Consider the following 17,085-nt stretch of genomic DNA (forward strand, 5'->3'; position numbering starts at 1 on the left):
TCGGCCTCTTTTGCTTTGTGCTGCATATCATTACACTCATTAAAGGAATGGAATGCCTTTCATTTGGATGGAGGATAACTTTAAAATGCCTCCACAATGCCTTTACTTATTTAATTAAACATTTCTGTACATCTGCCTCACTTTTGCTATGTTGCTTGTGGTTAACTCTTAATATTTCTCTCTGCACCAGCATCTGATCCATGGTTCTCAGCACCCTGCTTCTTCTCTTGCTTTCCACAGTGACCTGGCAAGGATTGGGATCACTGCCATCGCCCACCAGAACAAGATCTTGAGCAGCGTTCAAGCTATGCGCACCCAGATGCAACAGATGCACGGCAGGATGGTTCCCGTCTGAGCCAGTACTGAATAAACTCAAAACTCTTGAAATTAGTTTACCTCATCCATGCACTTTAATTGAAGAACTGCACTTTTTTTACTTGTCTCCTCGCCCGTCGAAATAAAGATCTGCAGCATTGCTTGATGTACAGATTGTGGAAACCGAGTGTGTATGTTGGGAGGGGGGCCTCCAGAAATGACAAGCCGTCATTTTAAAACAGACCTGGAACGAATTGTTTCTTGGAACATACTCCTCTGTTGATCAACGATATGTAAAATACATGTATCTATATAAATATAAAGTCACATTCAAGTTTTGATGCTATGTTTGCTGCCAGATACTGTGCTTAAAAAAACAAAAAATTACTTTCCTTCTCCTTGTGACCCATAGGATTACAACCATAGTGGTTTATTTGTGGGTGAAACCACCATTGTGCATCTTTCACTGGAATGAAGAATCTGCCCTAGGATATTTTTTGCAGACTTGATGCATCACCAATACCTTGCAGAAACCGCAGTGAGATTATCGTTTGGCTAATCAGTGCCTGCTGATTAGTGATCTACCCACTTACGGGCTTGAGACATGAAATGACCCACCTCGTGGATTACTGGGCAAAACTGGACTTCTGGGGAGATTATTGGCTGCTGTTGTGCCGTGCTGAAGCCTACCACTTCTGGAAACACCTTGCCAGTAGTCAGCTGTGACAATCGTGGCTATGGAGCTTTGAGACTTCTATTCTCTTTCAAGAAGTTATTCACTTTGTCACACAGAGAAGGTCAGTGGAGGTACAGTGTCCAACGTGTTTGTGGTGCTTTATTTCTTAAACTGTGGTAGGATTTCATCACTGGGGGGCGGCAGAAAGGATGCTATGGTATGTATTATTTGGGGTTCCCATCTGGTTTGTGTGACTAATTACTTAGTATTTCTCATTGTTGGTTCTATTTGATGACAGTGACAATCACACTGTTTCAAGACCTGGTCTTGCTCTCAAGTTGTTGCATGTTAGGATGTGTGGATGAGGTGTAGGAGTGTGTCTCAGGCTCGCTCAGTTCACTGCTAAAAGCTTGACCCCACTCCACACTGAGAGCAGTAGGAAAGCCCTAATATTTTTGGGTTGAAAAAGCCACACATATTGATCACATAGAACATAAGAAATAACCTTGGAAAGTACCGATACTCATACACGCACTAAGAAAAACCAAGGAATATTCCTGTCCTCTCAGGAACAACAGTAAAACTGATATTTGTGTGTTAGAAAGATTAGTCTCAGTTGCCGTGTCAGTGGTTTTATGGCAAGGGGAGCAGAAGGAAATGGGGTTATGCGTCCAGCTCCCCTGGTTGTGCGCAGTTTGGGTGTTGGGCATGGCGATTGCTCTGTGTTACGCAGGCCTGTTACACGTCACACGCGGCAATCCGGTCTCATCAGCTGTGGGAACCAAACTCGTTTTTGAGCCCAGCCCCATGGGCTGGATTATCGAGGCAGCTGTGGGTGTGGGTGCCAGGTGTAGGCTGCATGGCCAAGGTCAAAGCGCTCCTCTCCAAGTACGGCAAACAAGACGGAACATGACCTGCTTGAAATGCTGCCCTCCAAGTCCTCAGGTGGAAAGCTGAGAGAGGGAAAGCATCTCCTGGGTTGCTAGGTGGAGGTGTCTGCTATAGGAATGTGGTTGTCCTCATTGGGTCACATCAGGTAAAGCTTTATCCGATAAAGCTCTGAAAACAGTCAGGCTTGAATTTTATGTATGTTAAAGCTTTTATTGCTGGTTTTGAACACACTGTGTAAGTTAGATTCATTTTTAAGTCCTTTCGAGCACCAAAGTGATGAAATGACCTTAGAAAAGAGACGGGATGTGGCCCATTTGTGCTGCGCCTGGTAGGAGGGGGATTTTCGTGACCCATCCTCTAGAATAGATAATGCATTTCAGCTGTGCCAGGCACAACGTCAGAAAGGTTAGATGTATATTTTGATGGTTCTAGGACTGGCTCTTTGGTCACTAGTATTTTGGTCCCACTCTGTACCTGACAGCAAATTCAGAAATTGTGTAGTTCTTTATATGTCAGATTTAATAATTGCATTTATTCTAAATCCAAACCAGCTCACTCAGTTGAACAAGTCACACTTACCGTACCATCACTCACATCGCTTTTTGTCACTTTTAACAATAACTTGCTGATTTTAACCACTAACTCTCCCTCCCCCCCAAGTTTCTCAGAATACCACTTGTTCAGTATATGGGATGCTAAATGTGGATCCTGTCAAGTCATGACGGCTTAGTGAAAACTGTTCTGCAGTATTACTTGTAAAGACTTTTCCATTTCAAGAAATTTAAGATTTCTTCTAAAAAACTACTTAAACCAGCATGTTTTAATATCATTTTGCCAGGCAACATAAGAAGTGGTTTCTCATTTTAAACACCTGACACTCGTACTTTCAGCAGCAAAATTCTTTTGCTTCTGAAGTGTAGAGACACTTTAAGTTTCCTCTTGCTGTAAATCTGTTGCATTCTCTTGAGATTGGTTTTTTACGTAAAAATAAAATGCATCAAATTTTCTGGCCAGTTTATAAAATTGCTTTCTTGTAGTCCAGTGACAGTGATTCAAAACAGTCCAGTATTTTCCACACAAAGTGAAAAACTCTGTCCCTGTAGAATGAAAACTGCGAAGGCAGCTCAGATGCTGGGTTTTCAGAGCTGCCGTTGGTGTTTTTATCCCTTGTGATAAAATGTGTCCAGTGAGGGGGTATTGGCTTCATTGTGATTTTAACTAGAGGAGAGCAGAATAAAAAAAAATAGGTGGCATATATAAACAGATATGTAATCTATATATATATATATGTAAGATATGTCAGAGAAGCGAGACTTGGAAGTAGTGCAGGGAAGAGAAGAGGGATGAGGAAGGCAACGGGTTCTCTCCCTTTGGGGATGGCCGGCTGTGTTTGCCCAGATGGCCGCGCTGGGCGGTGATGCGCCACAGCCTCCTGCTTGGCCGTTCAGCCGCCCTTTTGCACGAGAATTGCCTCTCTTCCTCCTCTGTCCTTCAGGAAATTCTTCTCCCCTCTTGGGAGAGGTTTAATTCTGTGGACCTGCTGCCATCTCACCTCTTCACCAGGGCAGAGATGAGTCCAGGTCTCCTCTGCTGGGAACCAGCCATTGGGGCGGCCAGGGAGGGGCCAGCTGCCCACAGCAGCGCTTCTGCTGGGAAGCCTGGGCGGAGCTGTTCGAGCAGGCCTGCTTGCTGTCTTGTTGCACGTTAAATATATTTCTGTTTTGTATTTCTTTTTTTTTGTGCAGGGAAATTAGATTTTGCTTTCATGGCCTCGTAGCCCGGCCTATTGATCATATTGACCATGGATGAACATAGACTGGACATGAAGCCTTCTGGATCCATGGCTGCATCTTCCCCAGCACTGATTCTGGAAAACACACACTGAACAGTCATCGAGCCCTGAAGAGAGTGTGACTTTTACTTTATCTTGCCACCCACCCTGTTTTTTCCTTCACTGAGAGATAACTAACTCGATAAGACTCAGCACCCAGTTGTCACTTGAGGAATGTACTGTGTCAAAGCCCAGCAGACTTCTGGATTTTTTTGTTTTCCTTGCCTCCTGCTTTCTCTTCCTACCTTCGGTTTTATTTATATATTTTGTTATTTTCTCTCCTCATCCCCCTGGCTGTCACTGCTGCATCTCGGATGAATGCAGGTGACGGAGCACTACACATCTTCCCATGGACGCCGGGCCAGGTGCCGCAGCAAAGAACCCAGTTCCTGTGAGCTGCCTATATACATTGCTGAACTGACATTTTACACAAAACGTGCCATTGCAGTGATATAAATATATTTTTTTTTCCTTGAATGGATAATGGATTATTATCTCATCTGAAAGGTGCGTATGTGTGCTTGTGTGCGTGTGTTTGCGTGAGAGTCACCTCGTGTGTAGAACTGCCTGTGAATGTGCCGAAAACATCTCTGGAACCGCAGGAGTCCCCTGTCATAGGAGAGCAGCGAACAGCTCATGTCTGCAATGGTAGAAAGAATACACACATAAAAAAAAAAAATGTTTAAATTTCTGTATCTGTAAATGTATTTTTTAGCTGCCACACTAACCTTAATGAGTAGTTCTGCAGCCTGAAATGGGGGCAATTTCAAGTTAGATTTGGAGTTGTGGATTAGGGGATCCATAAGGGTGCTAAAGATTTCCCTGAGTGTCGTTTATTCGTACTAATACCCTGTTTATGATCAAGACGGACCAGTTTCTCAATGACAAGGTGATGGCGGCAATACCTTGCATATCCATCCACTGGTAACCCTGAACTGAATTCTTAAGTAGCCTTTTTTATCTGTGAAAATAGGATTTTAAAGACTTGTTGAATGCGAACAAATATATGCAATTCTTCCATTCACAGAAGCACCTTGCTCTGTGTGCAAGCTGTGAAAACCTGTAACGTAATAATCAAAACACTTTGCTCCCAGCACAGTTACGGAACAAAAATGCAACACGACCTGTAAGGTTACAGTAGTTAGCAAGAGAGTCGTGAAGCATGTCCTGCTCCTGGTGCGGGCGATGAGGAGCAGGTGACGTGCAGTAGAAGGCACTCCGTCCTCTGCAACCTGAGGAACAGGCCTGTGACTTGTGGTGCTACCTGGAGCAGCTCTCTGTGTTTGGAGAACACTCTTAAATGTCGTGTAAGCTGGTTTGAGCTGAGCTATGTGCTGGAGCCCAGGGAAGCTACGACTGCTGGGTATTTGGAGTGGGGCAGGTGGTGCTCCCCGCTTGCTCCGCAGGAGCTGGTGTCTGCCACGGGGCCCTGTGCCCCACAGCAAGCCCAGGGGACAGGCTCACTGGAGCCAGCACAGGGGAGCCTGGATGCTCCGCGTTCAAAGGGCACAGCCTTGGCCAGAGCCAAGTGAGGTGTCTCGAAGTCTCTCCTGCTTCCTCCTCTGTCCCCTCCTCACTGACCCCTGAGCCCATTGTCACCTGCGGTTCTGCTGCCGGGACAGGTCGTTGGGCAGTGGGGGTGCCGGCTGTGCCCCCGGCACCGGCTGCCTCGGGGCTGCTCCGCACGGGGCGGGGGCGAGAGGAAAGCGAGGGCTGCGGCGCTGCGCCCGTGTCAGAAGAGGCCGTCACCAGGGCTGTCTCTCACGAAAAGCCTCTGTTAAGAAATTGTCCTGCTCACACACCACTGGTTGATGTTTGTCCGGGTTTCTTGCTGTACTAATTTTGTGATGGATCTTATGTATTAAAAATATATATGTATAAAATACAAAAGGCTGGTAAGTAACCGGTAAACAGGACTTAAAAAGCAGTATTTTTTTTTAATGTGACATTTTCATAGCCAGAAAAAAAAAAAAATCTGAAATACTAATCAGACAAATAAAAAGAGAGTGCATTTATTTTTTTGTATCACTGCAAGTATGTTGGAATATGCAAGGACTGTGGTTAAAATTAGAATGTATGAGGCATATTATAATTTAGTTCATACTGATAAAATCTAACAGCATTTCTTGGTTCGTGCATTTGAACGATCTCTGGGTTAGATATATAGATTTTTCTATTTTGTTTTAATTTGTAATTTTTCCCCCCTCCATGAATTTTAGGTACACATAACTTATGTCATTTATTTATGGTCTTTTATACCTAGTTTGTAAAATTGTAAAATAGCAAACAATGCAAACATTTGCATTTGAAAATAATAAAGTAGTTGCTGTACAAACCTGAAATGGACTATTTCTAATTATTGCGTGTTTTTTTTTTTTTTAATGTAGTGTTTATCCACAACATATACAAATACAGAACTCAGAGTAATAGTCTGCCCCAAACGGATTAATTCTCCTCCATAGATTTCACAGGAACGCTCTCCCCAAGTTCATTTAAACTGCGCAACACCCATGTGTACCTTAAAGCACGTTACGTTTTCTTGTTATCATCCCCAGCTGTGCGTTGTGCTGGATATTTGTGACGTGGGAAGGATGCTGCGGTCAGGCTGGCCTGTTTAACAGTCAGTGATCTTTCCTCAGAGACTGGGTGGTGTCCATGGATGCCGTGCCCGAGAACAACCTGCAGGATCGCGCTGGGGTTTCACCTGCACTCCTGGGGTCACTGGGAACAGTCTCCCTCTCTCTGCCTGGACCTTGCCTGGGGCTGGACGTCACCTTGGCAGAAATTCAGCAGCTTTTGCCGCTTCCTTTGGGGCAGAGTTTCACTCCTAACGTGGGAACAGTGACCTTGCTGCTGAGTTACTCCACTTGTTGCTCTGCCTGTGGGCTACGGCTGTGTGGGTCGGTGGGCTCATGCTGAAGACTCGTGGCCACAAAGGGAAAGCGTGTAAGGTGCGGGAGAGAGAAGCTGAGGGATAAAATGCAAACCTGAGGTTTGAGAGTGTCGGGAGCAGCAGAGAATGGAGAGGGACAGTTTCTGTGACCAGGGCTCCAAGCCAGAGGCTGAGAGTGGATATTGCGTAGAGGATATTGCTGTGTGATGGTAACATGTGTGGGCACATGCTGCTGGTCTGAGTGCCAAGGGTGGAACATCCTTAACCGTCACTTCTTCACGATGCTGCTGCTTAGCGTAGGATGTAAAAGCTTTCTGGCACTTGAACTGTCTGAATTTTATATGTACACGGTTCACAAGTGGCTCCTCTAGAAATTTTCATAAGCTTTTGAGCTGTCTATATTAAAATTATTTTGAACCAAATTCCTCTTGGGAAAGATTCCTGTGACACTACCAGAACTGTATCATGCAGCATTGGTTCCAAGATGATCCCATTGATGCTGCTGGGTAATTGTGTTTTAAAAGCAAGTTCAGTGTGTTTTCTATGAGAGAGCAAACCAGCCAACTGGGTGTTTCTCTGGTGCCTTTATTCAGCTGGTCAATGTATTAACAGAAAATGTGTCATGGCTGGAAAAACAGATTCCATTTCACAGGCACAAAGAAGTTTTACAAATTATTTGGTTTTATTGTGAAATGAAAGCAAAACCTTTACATCTTTTTAAGAAACAACTGTTTCAATATGTCCAGTGAGGACTGAACACTTGGGTACTCTCCGTGCTCTTTCTTATTATCTATTTTTTTTCCCTTTTAGCTCTCAAATCTAAGAAATGATCCTATGAAAACTTTTTACCCCCATGGTTTCATTTTCATCCAAGTATATGGATTTTACTGAAGTATTTCCTTACTCATGAGACACTAGTCCTCTCTCTGCCCCTCACTGTTTCCACATGTTTATACAGTAACATGAGGCAGGCAAGTGTATTTACATATAGAGCCTATATATTTGCATCTCAGTGACAATGTATGCAGGTGTCCATGAGCTGAGCATCGAGTAGTGTGAGGAACAAACATGGTTTATCTAGAGACATTGGGGCCATTCTAGACATGTCAAGAAAAACAAAATGATTTTTGACAATTGGGAAGGGAGAAAAAAAGGCATGTTATGCTCTAAATCAACATGATTAAAACTAGAGCTGCGTTTGAGGCCTTGACCTCAGTTATTTTACCCTTTCCCTCTCAAGGAAGTACCCTTGGGCCATTGACTGATGCTCTGTTGAATGGGTTACAGACCTCTGACATATCTTATTTCTGGCAGTGGCCCTGAACATAATGCTTTGTTTACAGGAGCCTCCAAGAAAGTTACATGAATATGTAGACATTTTCCTTAGAAAACAAAATTAAAACCTAAAGGATTCCATTCCAATCAGCTCAGTAAAATGTATTCTTCATGGGTGGATGGAGAGAGTAGCCACGGGAATATGCTACACTAACTTACTTTTATACATCTATATATAGGGCAATTATATTCCAGTAAAGTGCTGTGGATTGCTAGCCTCTAACCAGACCAACAAAGGATAATGACATCCTTGTTTTTATAGCACTCCTCAACTTACTCATGATTCTGTTCTATAAAATCTTGTAACGAATGAAATGGGCTGAGGCATTTTGGTGTTCACTTTTTGAAAACTATCTTTAAAATAAAAAAAAACAAAGTACTGCTGGTCAGCAGAAGAAAACCACGTCAGGAGCGCTGTGCTCCTCCCAGTTCTGCCAAGGTAACCTGCCTCCCCTGGGGTCAATAACTACAATCTCAGGGCCGGGCTGTCTGGGGCTGTTGGGCAATTACAGGTGCGGGTAGGTGCCTATTGCCAACTTTTTAATGATGCTTTGGAGCTGCTTAGCCGAGGGGTGCAGCAGCTCACGTAACGAGCTCCTGCTTCCCAGATGGATCTTCATCCTAGCATTAAGCGTCTTGCTGACGAAGCTCCTGCAACGTCTCCATCATAATAACCTGAGGGAGGGATTTATCAGAATCTGGCTGTCATGGCACGTAAGCTCAGAGAGGCTGGAAAGCCATGGAGGAACCTGCTGTGCTGCTCTGGTGCCTCGGAACCTGCTGCAAACCTGCCCCCAGCCCGTCTCCATGAGACCTGCCCCGGGCAGGTCCTGTCCTCGCTGGCCCTTCTTCCTTCCTGCTGCTCCCGGCCTTCACAACCCCTCCTTCTCTCACTATTACCAGGATGGTGGCTTTCATGAGAGGTGTTGTCCTGCCTCCTGCTCACCTGGGCCTTCTGTCACCTAGCCTGAGCAGGGTCAGAGGCACAGGAGGGTTCTTCAGAGAGCAAGGGGATGGGTGGGTGTCCCTTCTCCTGGGAGATACTCTCTGAGCTCCTGCTCATTTGCAGGCTGGGGGAAGGTCATTAGTTTTGGGCCAGCATCAGCATTTAGGCAGTTCATCTGTGTCTGGCCACGTCATGCATGTTTTAAAAATGTGAGGTGAGCAGGCATCAGATAGATTTCAGTAGGTTTAAATCCAAAAGTCCTTTAAAAACACTGGCCTCAAATTTTCAGAAGTGCTTTGGAGCTCAGTGCCATCTCATTGCCACGTTCCTATAGGATCACCTGGAAACTTAACACTTCAATATTCAGCACAAGAATCCCCAGGGAAGCAAGGGAGTTCCCAGCTCATCTGCTCACCTCATTCATCTGTGTCTGGGAGCTTACCTGGGACTTTCCATGGAGCCAGCAGGTTGCAATATATGATGAGGATTAAAGAGCATTTACTATAACCTTTTTAAAAAATTGGTTAAAACTCCCTTGAAAAAAAATTTGAGGTTATAATTGAATGATGATGTTCTTCCACACTTAAAGAGGCTGCTGGGTTGATTGAAGCAGCATAATGGGGAGGGCCCAGAAAAGGTGACACTGGCGTTGGCAGGAAAATAAGGATAAATGAGGTGATCTGGTCCTGCAGGTGGCATGAACTAATTTCACTGGGACTGCCCTGACTTGCGTCAGCTTAAGGATCTGATCCTTAGCTACATGCTACATAAAACTTCAGATAATTTGCATTTATATTTTTCACTAGAAAGTATATTTTAAAGTGTGATTTGGCAATGACTCACATAGTGATAGCAAATTCAGGTTGGTCTTTCTGTCTATTGTATGTTTTTGTGTGGCCATTACTTATGCAAATATTTGAAGTATGTGTCTAACAATACAAAATAATGGTATCCAACAACAGACAGAAAGGTTTTTGTAGAGTCCTGCAACTCCTCGCTTGGTCAGCTTTGTTTTCAGGTTTGTATTATGATGGCAGATGGGTTTTTCTGGCCAAATGCTTAGGATTGCAACATGACATCCTCAGAGACCTTTTTTGTCGTGTTTGCAGCCTCTGAGAGTGCCCCACAGTGGCTGTCAAAAAGACAGGACATCTCTGTATCACTCACCGACTTTTGATGTCTAGTATCCACAGATGGAGGAAAGAAACAGGAAACTAAAGAGCCTCCTCATGCCATTGAAGGGGTCTCAGGCTTGGGCGGGCGCACACGGACACAACGTGCTCCCGACGGCCCGGCAGCCCCGCGGGGCAGCAGCGGCTCAGCTCTGCCTGCAGCGCCAGGGTTCAGGGGCTTCTGCTGACCTTGGTGACCCCTCACACAGGGGAAGCAACCTCATAAGCGGGATGTCATTTTTTCAGGAGCACTGGCAGCGCAGTTCCTGTTGCTTCAAAGTTTGAAGATTCCCCCAGTTGATGTCGTCCCGCTCCGTGGGCACTTGCCTGGTGGATCCCACTGTGCTGGGGGAGGACAGGCGGGGAGCCCGAGCCAGCGGGAGTTATTGAATATTTGCAGGCAGCGTCTCCACTCTTCCTATGCCCAAACATACTGCTTTCATAAGTGTTACCAGCTTCGGAAACTGATGTCCAGAAACTTTTCTTATACAGGTGTTGCTTCACTTTTCACCTGCTGTTGTCTTCACACCAGGCCACAGCCTGCTAAGAGCTACTTTTGACTTACCCACGGTTTTGGAGGTGATTAGTTATGGAGGTGATTAGTTTTGGAGGTGATTAGTTTTGGAGCCAGTTTATCATTCTGAACAGGTGGAAGAGATCGTCAAAATTTTTTAATCAGCTTTCAAAGTGGGTGTAGTTGATCCAAGAACAAAAAGTATTCACCAACTGCTAAATCCAATCAGCCGTGGGTGACTGATTACTTTTAGCTTTCTTAATTGATTGACTGTGGCATTTCTATGAAGAAGCTATTCTGAAACCCAAGGACATCCACACAACTGTTTTAATTCTGAGAATAACTTCAAAGTTATGTGTCAAACCTGTGTTTGAATCCAACAGTACCGAGTATTATAAGCAAAATATACAGATGGGTGTGCAAGAGTTGTGCTGGATTAGAGTGGGTGACTATTTTTCTCTTGCTTAGTAACAAGTTAAATGGTGGGAGAAACAAGTTTATGGATCTTTTGATAAGAGTTTGAGGAGTTTTTCCCAGTTAAAAGTTCCTGTAACATTGCCTGGTAGCTTCCAGCAATGGAGTTTTCAAAAAGAGGCTCCTTTCATCCTGACCAGGTAGTACTAAAACTATCTGTGTGAGTCTATGTGTGTATGAAATGGCCTTGTTTACACTCATGTGCCTGAAAAGAGCTTTGTTCTGGCTGAGTGCCGTGGAGCAGCGCTGAGCACCACAGCTCTGCGCTCACCTCCAGCCCACCCGTGTCTGGCAGAACCACCAAGAAAGCTGCTAAAGTGGCATTTGACGTGGCACTGACAGGGCGAGTGTGCCACTGTGCGGGAGCTGCCTCTGGAGGACGTGACCATCTGTGCATGGGCTCACCAGTCCAGAACCACCCTTGGGAGACAAGTCAGATGTGCTCTGTAATAGTGTCAGTTTTTTAAATATGTTCAGTTACTTTTCCTTGCGTAACTGAAAATGTACCTGACAATTGCTGAAGTACCATTTCCACAGCAGTACTGCTGCCAGTGTGTTCTAAGGCAAGCAGTTAATGTCATTAGCGTTTATTCTCAACACAATAAGACAACTTCAGCTGGCAATGAATGTGTATAATACACAGAGATGCTTTTGGTAGGATACAGGGCAACCGGTCAGAAGGTGGCTCAGATCCAAACAAAGGTACAAACTTTCATTCAGCAGGACTCACTCATGGGGTTGATGGAGAACATTTTACAAAATGCTTCTGAACCTGTGGGAGTTTTTGCCAGAAGCAATCAGGGTCCCTGGGAGCAATCACCTTCCCCTGTAAAATGCAGACTCCTTCCTCCTTCAGCCTCTTTAATAAAAAAATGAACTCTTAATTCTTATAAACGAACAAAAGTAAGTCACACCAATCTGGCTCTTGACTTGAAGAGTTTGGGTGAAACTGATGGCATATTAAAATGATAGAGATTAGACCGGTAAAATTCTTTCTCTGGGGCCACTTTTTACCTATGCGTAGTCTGGTTAAGCAGAAAAGACAAATATATTGTTGATATTGCATCTTTTTGTTGGTTTTGCTTCTGTCTGAGGTAAATGCAACTGGTTGTCTTCAGCACGACCTTTGTAAGGTGTATAAAACCACCTGTGGTCAATGTGTACCTAACCTTTGCCAGCTGTGGAAATTATCCCAGCTGATGCGCATCTCTCTTAATTACAAGCCACAATTAGGGTGCTCCTGTGCTCTTTGTTCCCCAGTGAGCCAGCAGCTGCTTGGAAGAGAAGAAGGAACTCACAGAAAGTCAGTTCCCTGAGGATACTAGGTAATTTTTACTCTTTGGGCTGTGTAGTAGGGAGGGGAGTTTTTACAGTAGCAGTGGTGGGAGATTCTGGCTCTCTGTGAATCATTTGTGGAAGCTGCTCTGGTCCTTCCTGAGGGTAGTGAACTTCCAGGCTCAGCCAGGGATGCACCTGAGCCCTGGTTGTCTTGGGGCACCCCAAGAGATGGTGTTTTTGGGCTCAGATCTGATGCCTTGACTGGTGCTTTTTTCAGTGGGTATGTTTTGTATCATAGCAAGACTTTAGCTTGTCAGTTGCTTTCTAAAGGGAAACGACAAACAAGTGGGGCTTAAATCAGAAACACCTGCAAAATCCTGCAAAGTTTGTGTGTGCGTATGTATTTTAGCTGAGGGCAGGGGTACATATATATATGTTTGTTTGTTTGTTTGTTTTTAGACTGTAGCTTCACAATTTGTTGAAAAATTGTATGGTCTCCATTCCCTCCTCCCAAAGTTAATTGTTGTCAAACACTGAGCCAACTGAAATGAGTGTTTGTTATTCACAGTAGAGGAAGAAAAGCTGAACAGAATTAGTTTGTGTTCCAGAAGTGCACACAGCTGGTTCTGGGCCTGAGCTCAGATTTGTATTTTATTAATCAAAGAAACCAGGTAAAGCAAAAAAAAATAAAGCCGGGGCCTTGTCCGGACTGTCAGCAGTGGCTTCTTGGCAGGTTTTACATGAAATTCTCCTTCTCTCTCAAGAAACCTGCATGTTTTCATTTGAAAAACTCTATCAACTGGTGATTACTCTACACACAGTTATAAGCAGTGCCGGTACTGGGTTTCTTCACCTCTGCTTGAGTCTTCATTTCCTCAGCACATTCATTCTTGATGCAGACAAGCTCAAGTCAAAGCTTGTCTGATAAAGTGCTGGTTTATTGTATTTTTGACTGCTTCCTTCCTATGCTCATCCCAAATTATTCATATTTCCTATTCTCCAGCTCCCATTTATGTCAGTTTTTTCCTTTTGCATCATTAAGCCTCCCTCATCCCTCATTCTCTAATTGCCACTGGTGAGGATTTTCCATTTTCCCAGGTCCCGAATACCCTGTGATTTCCTGGCAGCCCCGCTCTCATTACAGGACTGGAGGGGCTCGTGCGTGTCATAATGACACACATCCAGAGAGCATCACTACAGCATCTAATGCAGATACAAACATATTTCAGCAATAAATGAAAAGCAGCTCCACTTAAATTATTGAGGAAATAAAGACAATGTGCTGTTGGGTACTGGAACGCTTCCTCCCTTTGTTTGCAAAGAAAGCAGTTGTTAAACATCACGCACATGTCTGTGTTTGTGCTCCGTGTTCTGAGGATGAATTTGCTCCTCATGTGTGACTGGGGAGCTGTATGTGGTACTGTCAGCAGACACAGCACTGCCCGGGCAGTTCCAAGCATTCGCGTAACCCAAACAGCTTCCCAGCATGGGACAAGTCACCAGATGACTTTTTTGTAACACTCTTATTTTCTTGCTGGAATACAAATCTTTTGTTCATCCACCATTTTCCTCATTGGTTCTAATTTTCATTGACTGTCGAACAAACTTATGCTAAACCCTTTCTGCTTGTATTCAAAAGGGATTTCCATGGATTTATAAGCTGACCTCTTTAAATCAGAACGACATGTTGGTTTATCTCATAATCTTTAATACCTCATTATCAGCTGGAACAACATATGGAATCTTAAATAGAGCAACTGGAGACCTTATTTGTGAGCAAATTGTGTCCATTGTGAAGTCTGAGTCTGTGCAAAAAAACCCCATGCCTCTTCCATACATAACAGCCTGAACTAACATATATCCCTGTAGATGAGGCAAATTGGTGTTCAGTATTTACCTGGGTCTGTATTGAACTGGTGGGATCGGTGCTGCATCGCTTCATGTGTTTCATTTTGTAGCTTTGTCTTTTCAGCCTCAGTGTTGTGTTCTGGGGCTTTGGTTCAAGTGGAACCCACTTAAAGCAGCTGCATTTCAGCTGTGTGCTCATTTGTAAATGATATTCGATATATATGGTGTTGCTTTTTTTGTTTATATATCATTTTGTAAATCAAAACGGATTGTTTTAATGAATTTGCTGAAGAGCGCAGCCAAGCATTCAACTCATGAAGTGTCCTCGTTGATTCATCACTGTTTGAAATTCAGTGTGTGACTGGGCAACTGAGTTGCATGGGATTTTTTTAATGTTGCCTGAACCAATCAAACTTTCTCAGTGACAAACCATAATTTAAAAGAAAACCACACAAAACCAAAAAAAACCCCTGTTTCATATTCTATGGCTCAGATTTTTACAAGTGTGAAGCAGCCTTAGAGATGTCTTGAGAAGTCAGCTGGGGGTTTCCTGGCATGAAATAGTGCAGAGCTAATGCAGTTTGTCTTACAGCACTTTAGTTCAGACCAGCATCGTAAGCAGGTATAAATCTGCGCAGCCCTGATGAGTTAGGAGGTTGTCTTTGCTTCGTCTGAGCTCCAGCCTGTGAAATTTGTCTGAAAGTAGAAGGAGCTGGTGGGGGCAGAGCTGCAGCCAGACTGAGAAACAACAGGGAAGCCAAGAAAATGCAGGAGGAGCAGAGGGACAAATTATAATACAGAAACGTTATCATTGTAAGAGCATGTTGCATAGTTTTTCAGAGAGGAGAACTTGCTCACTTTTAGAGTTGTCGTAATGAAGTGGAAGGCACAAATTAACAGCATTCACTCTGTTCTGATGAATTAAAAATGCATAACAGTATTTATGAATTATCAAAACAAAAGATAACCTAAGAACACGAAATCTGTTGTGTGTTAAGGAGTTCAGAACATGGCCAACGGACTGAGGCGTCCTGGCCTGCGATGCGGGGCGGATGTGTGTAATGTGTTGCATGTGTCCCTCCATGCACATCTGATTTGGGGCTGGCAGTCTGTGCTGTTGTTTCACTTGATTTGTATATTTTAAAAGCCCCGTCTCCTTCCTTGCTAAAGATGAGGAGATTACTTTCTATCTTTGTTTTAACTGGACATGAGTAAAGCAGATTCCTGACAAAGCAAAAATCCAAACATTTTTCTTTCTATTACTTTTTAGAGAACAAATATTTTGAAGGGTTCAGAGGGCTCTGCAAGTCAAATGTCAGAACTGGGAAACAAGAAAAGGTGGGAGATGAGGGGGAAATTGTGATGAAGAAGAATGGCAGAACACTGGCTGGGAAAAACAATAATGGATATTATTGCTTTCTGGGCAGAATGGAAGGGATATGCCCCTGGGTGGTGTTAATTGGCCTAACTCCTCTAGACTTGGTAGAGGATTGATTCACAGCAGCAGTAATCCTCAAGTGAAATCCCAGCCCCACTGGGATTTTGATCATTGTCTTCAAAAGGAGAAAGGTTTTAACCTGTATGTTATTTCTTTTCAATCACCTAGTGAATCTCTTAATAGTAAAAGAACTTGGCTGAGGCAGCCCTCCCCTGCAGGAGGGATGGGGTTCAGGCTGCTTTATGGACTAGAAATGTGGAGCTAACCTTCCGGGAAAAATGGTCAAAACTCTTCTGAACAAGCCTTTGTCTAATTTTAGTAGATTATGTGGGTTTGTGGTGTTGTGTGTGGTGGTTTTTTTTTTTTTTTTGCTTGGTTGGTTGTTTTTTTTTTTTTGGTTGTTATTGTTTTTTGTTTGTTCACCGCCTCCCCCCACCCCCAAAGAATTTTGGTTAGGGTTCAACCTGTGGCAATGAATGATGTGTTTTCATGTCTTCATGGGAGACAACTGAGCTACTGTTAACCAAACACAGGAGCACATGCATAGATCTCATTTTTACTATGTGGCATGCATCGGAAGCAAGTGTTGATCCTTGCCTCTCACAGCTAAGTTGAAGAAACCAGAAACCACTACTGTAAGGTGTGAACCAGGCCAGCTGACTGGGGGTGATGAGATTTAATGACAGGAATGACAAGAAGTACAGTCCTCATCTGGACTGAATTTCCACCTGAGGGAATCAATGTAGGGTTGACCTTTAGCTGTCCCTATGCACTGATGTGATTTCAGAGCTGCCACAGGCCACGCAACCCTAAGGGACAGGAAAACAGCATAAATTTCTTATTTTTTTTCTTTTTAAACCATGTTTTGCAACTTTTGAACCATCAGGCCTCTGCATTTAAGTTGCTTGTTTTTGCAGTTTCAAACACCACCTCCTCTTTTATTTATCTATGTGGAGTTGTAAGCTGTGTATACAAAATATCGACACATTCCTAATTAACTTACTCATGTATGGTGAATTTAAGAATTAAACTAAATTAAACTTCCCTTAGGAATAAACTGGGCTCTGTTCCTCAGTCTCTGACTGAAATAGTGCGAGCACCATCAAAATCCCACTGTCAACACCATACGGATAAACAGAAAGCCAAGACAAACTCCCCTCACAGCACAGCAAACATCCGTGTGTCAGTGCATGGGAAGCAGACATGGCAAGCAGTACATCCATGGTTCAAAGATGAGGATATTCATGGCGAGGACCAACATGCTTGCTCTGCGTCTTTTTTTTTTTTTCCTGAAAATCCATTTATTTTTTGTCGTTGAAAAGTTGAAATGACTGAATTAGTAGAGTAATTTTTGGCAGGTCTTCACTTGGTTTTTATTTCTTGAAAATAAGTGAGAAGAGTAACTGCTATGCCAGACTAGTGGTATTTTAAGGGCTTTCATAAGACAATGGGCTTGCAAAAAACAATGGAGAAT

At 43.7% G+C, this 17,085-nt stretch overlaps 1 protein-coding gene across 2 annotated transcripts in view; it reads left to right on the forward strand.

Moving 5' to 3' along the window:
* EPHA4 (EPH receptor A4) overlaps positions 1-5,728 on the forward strand; it is a 102,777-nt gene extending 97,049 nt beyond the window's left edge. For both annotated transcript variants that reach the window (XM_065074123.1, XM_065074124.1), the window contains 2 exons: positions 241-1,112; positions 3,628-5,728. In XM_065074123.1, coding sequence (XP_064930195.1) covers positions 241-355 — 115 coding nt within the window. In that variant the 3' untranslated portion in view covers positions 356-1,112; positions 3,628-5,728. The remainder of the gene's footprint in view (positions 1-240; positions 1,113-3,627) is intronic.
* The last annotated feature ends 11,357 nt before the right edge of the window (positions 5,729-17,085 follow it).

Source organism: Columba livia, chromosome 9, assembly GCF_036013475.1.
Source record: "Columba livia isolate bColLiv1 breed racing homer chromosome 9, bColLiv1.pat.W.v2, whole genome shotgun sequence".
NCBI lineage: Eukaryota > Metazoa > Chordata > Aves > Columbiformes > Columbidae > Columba > Columba livia.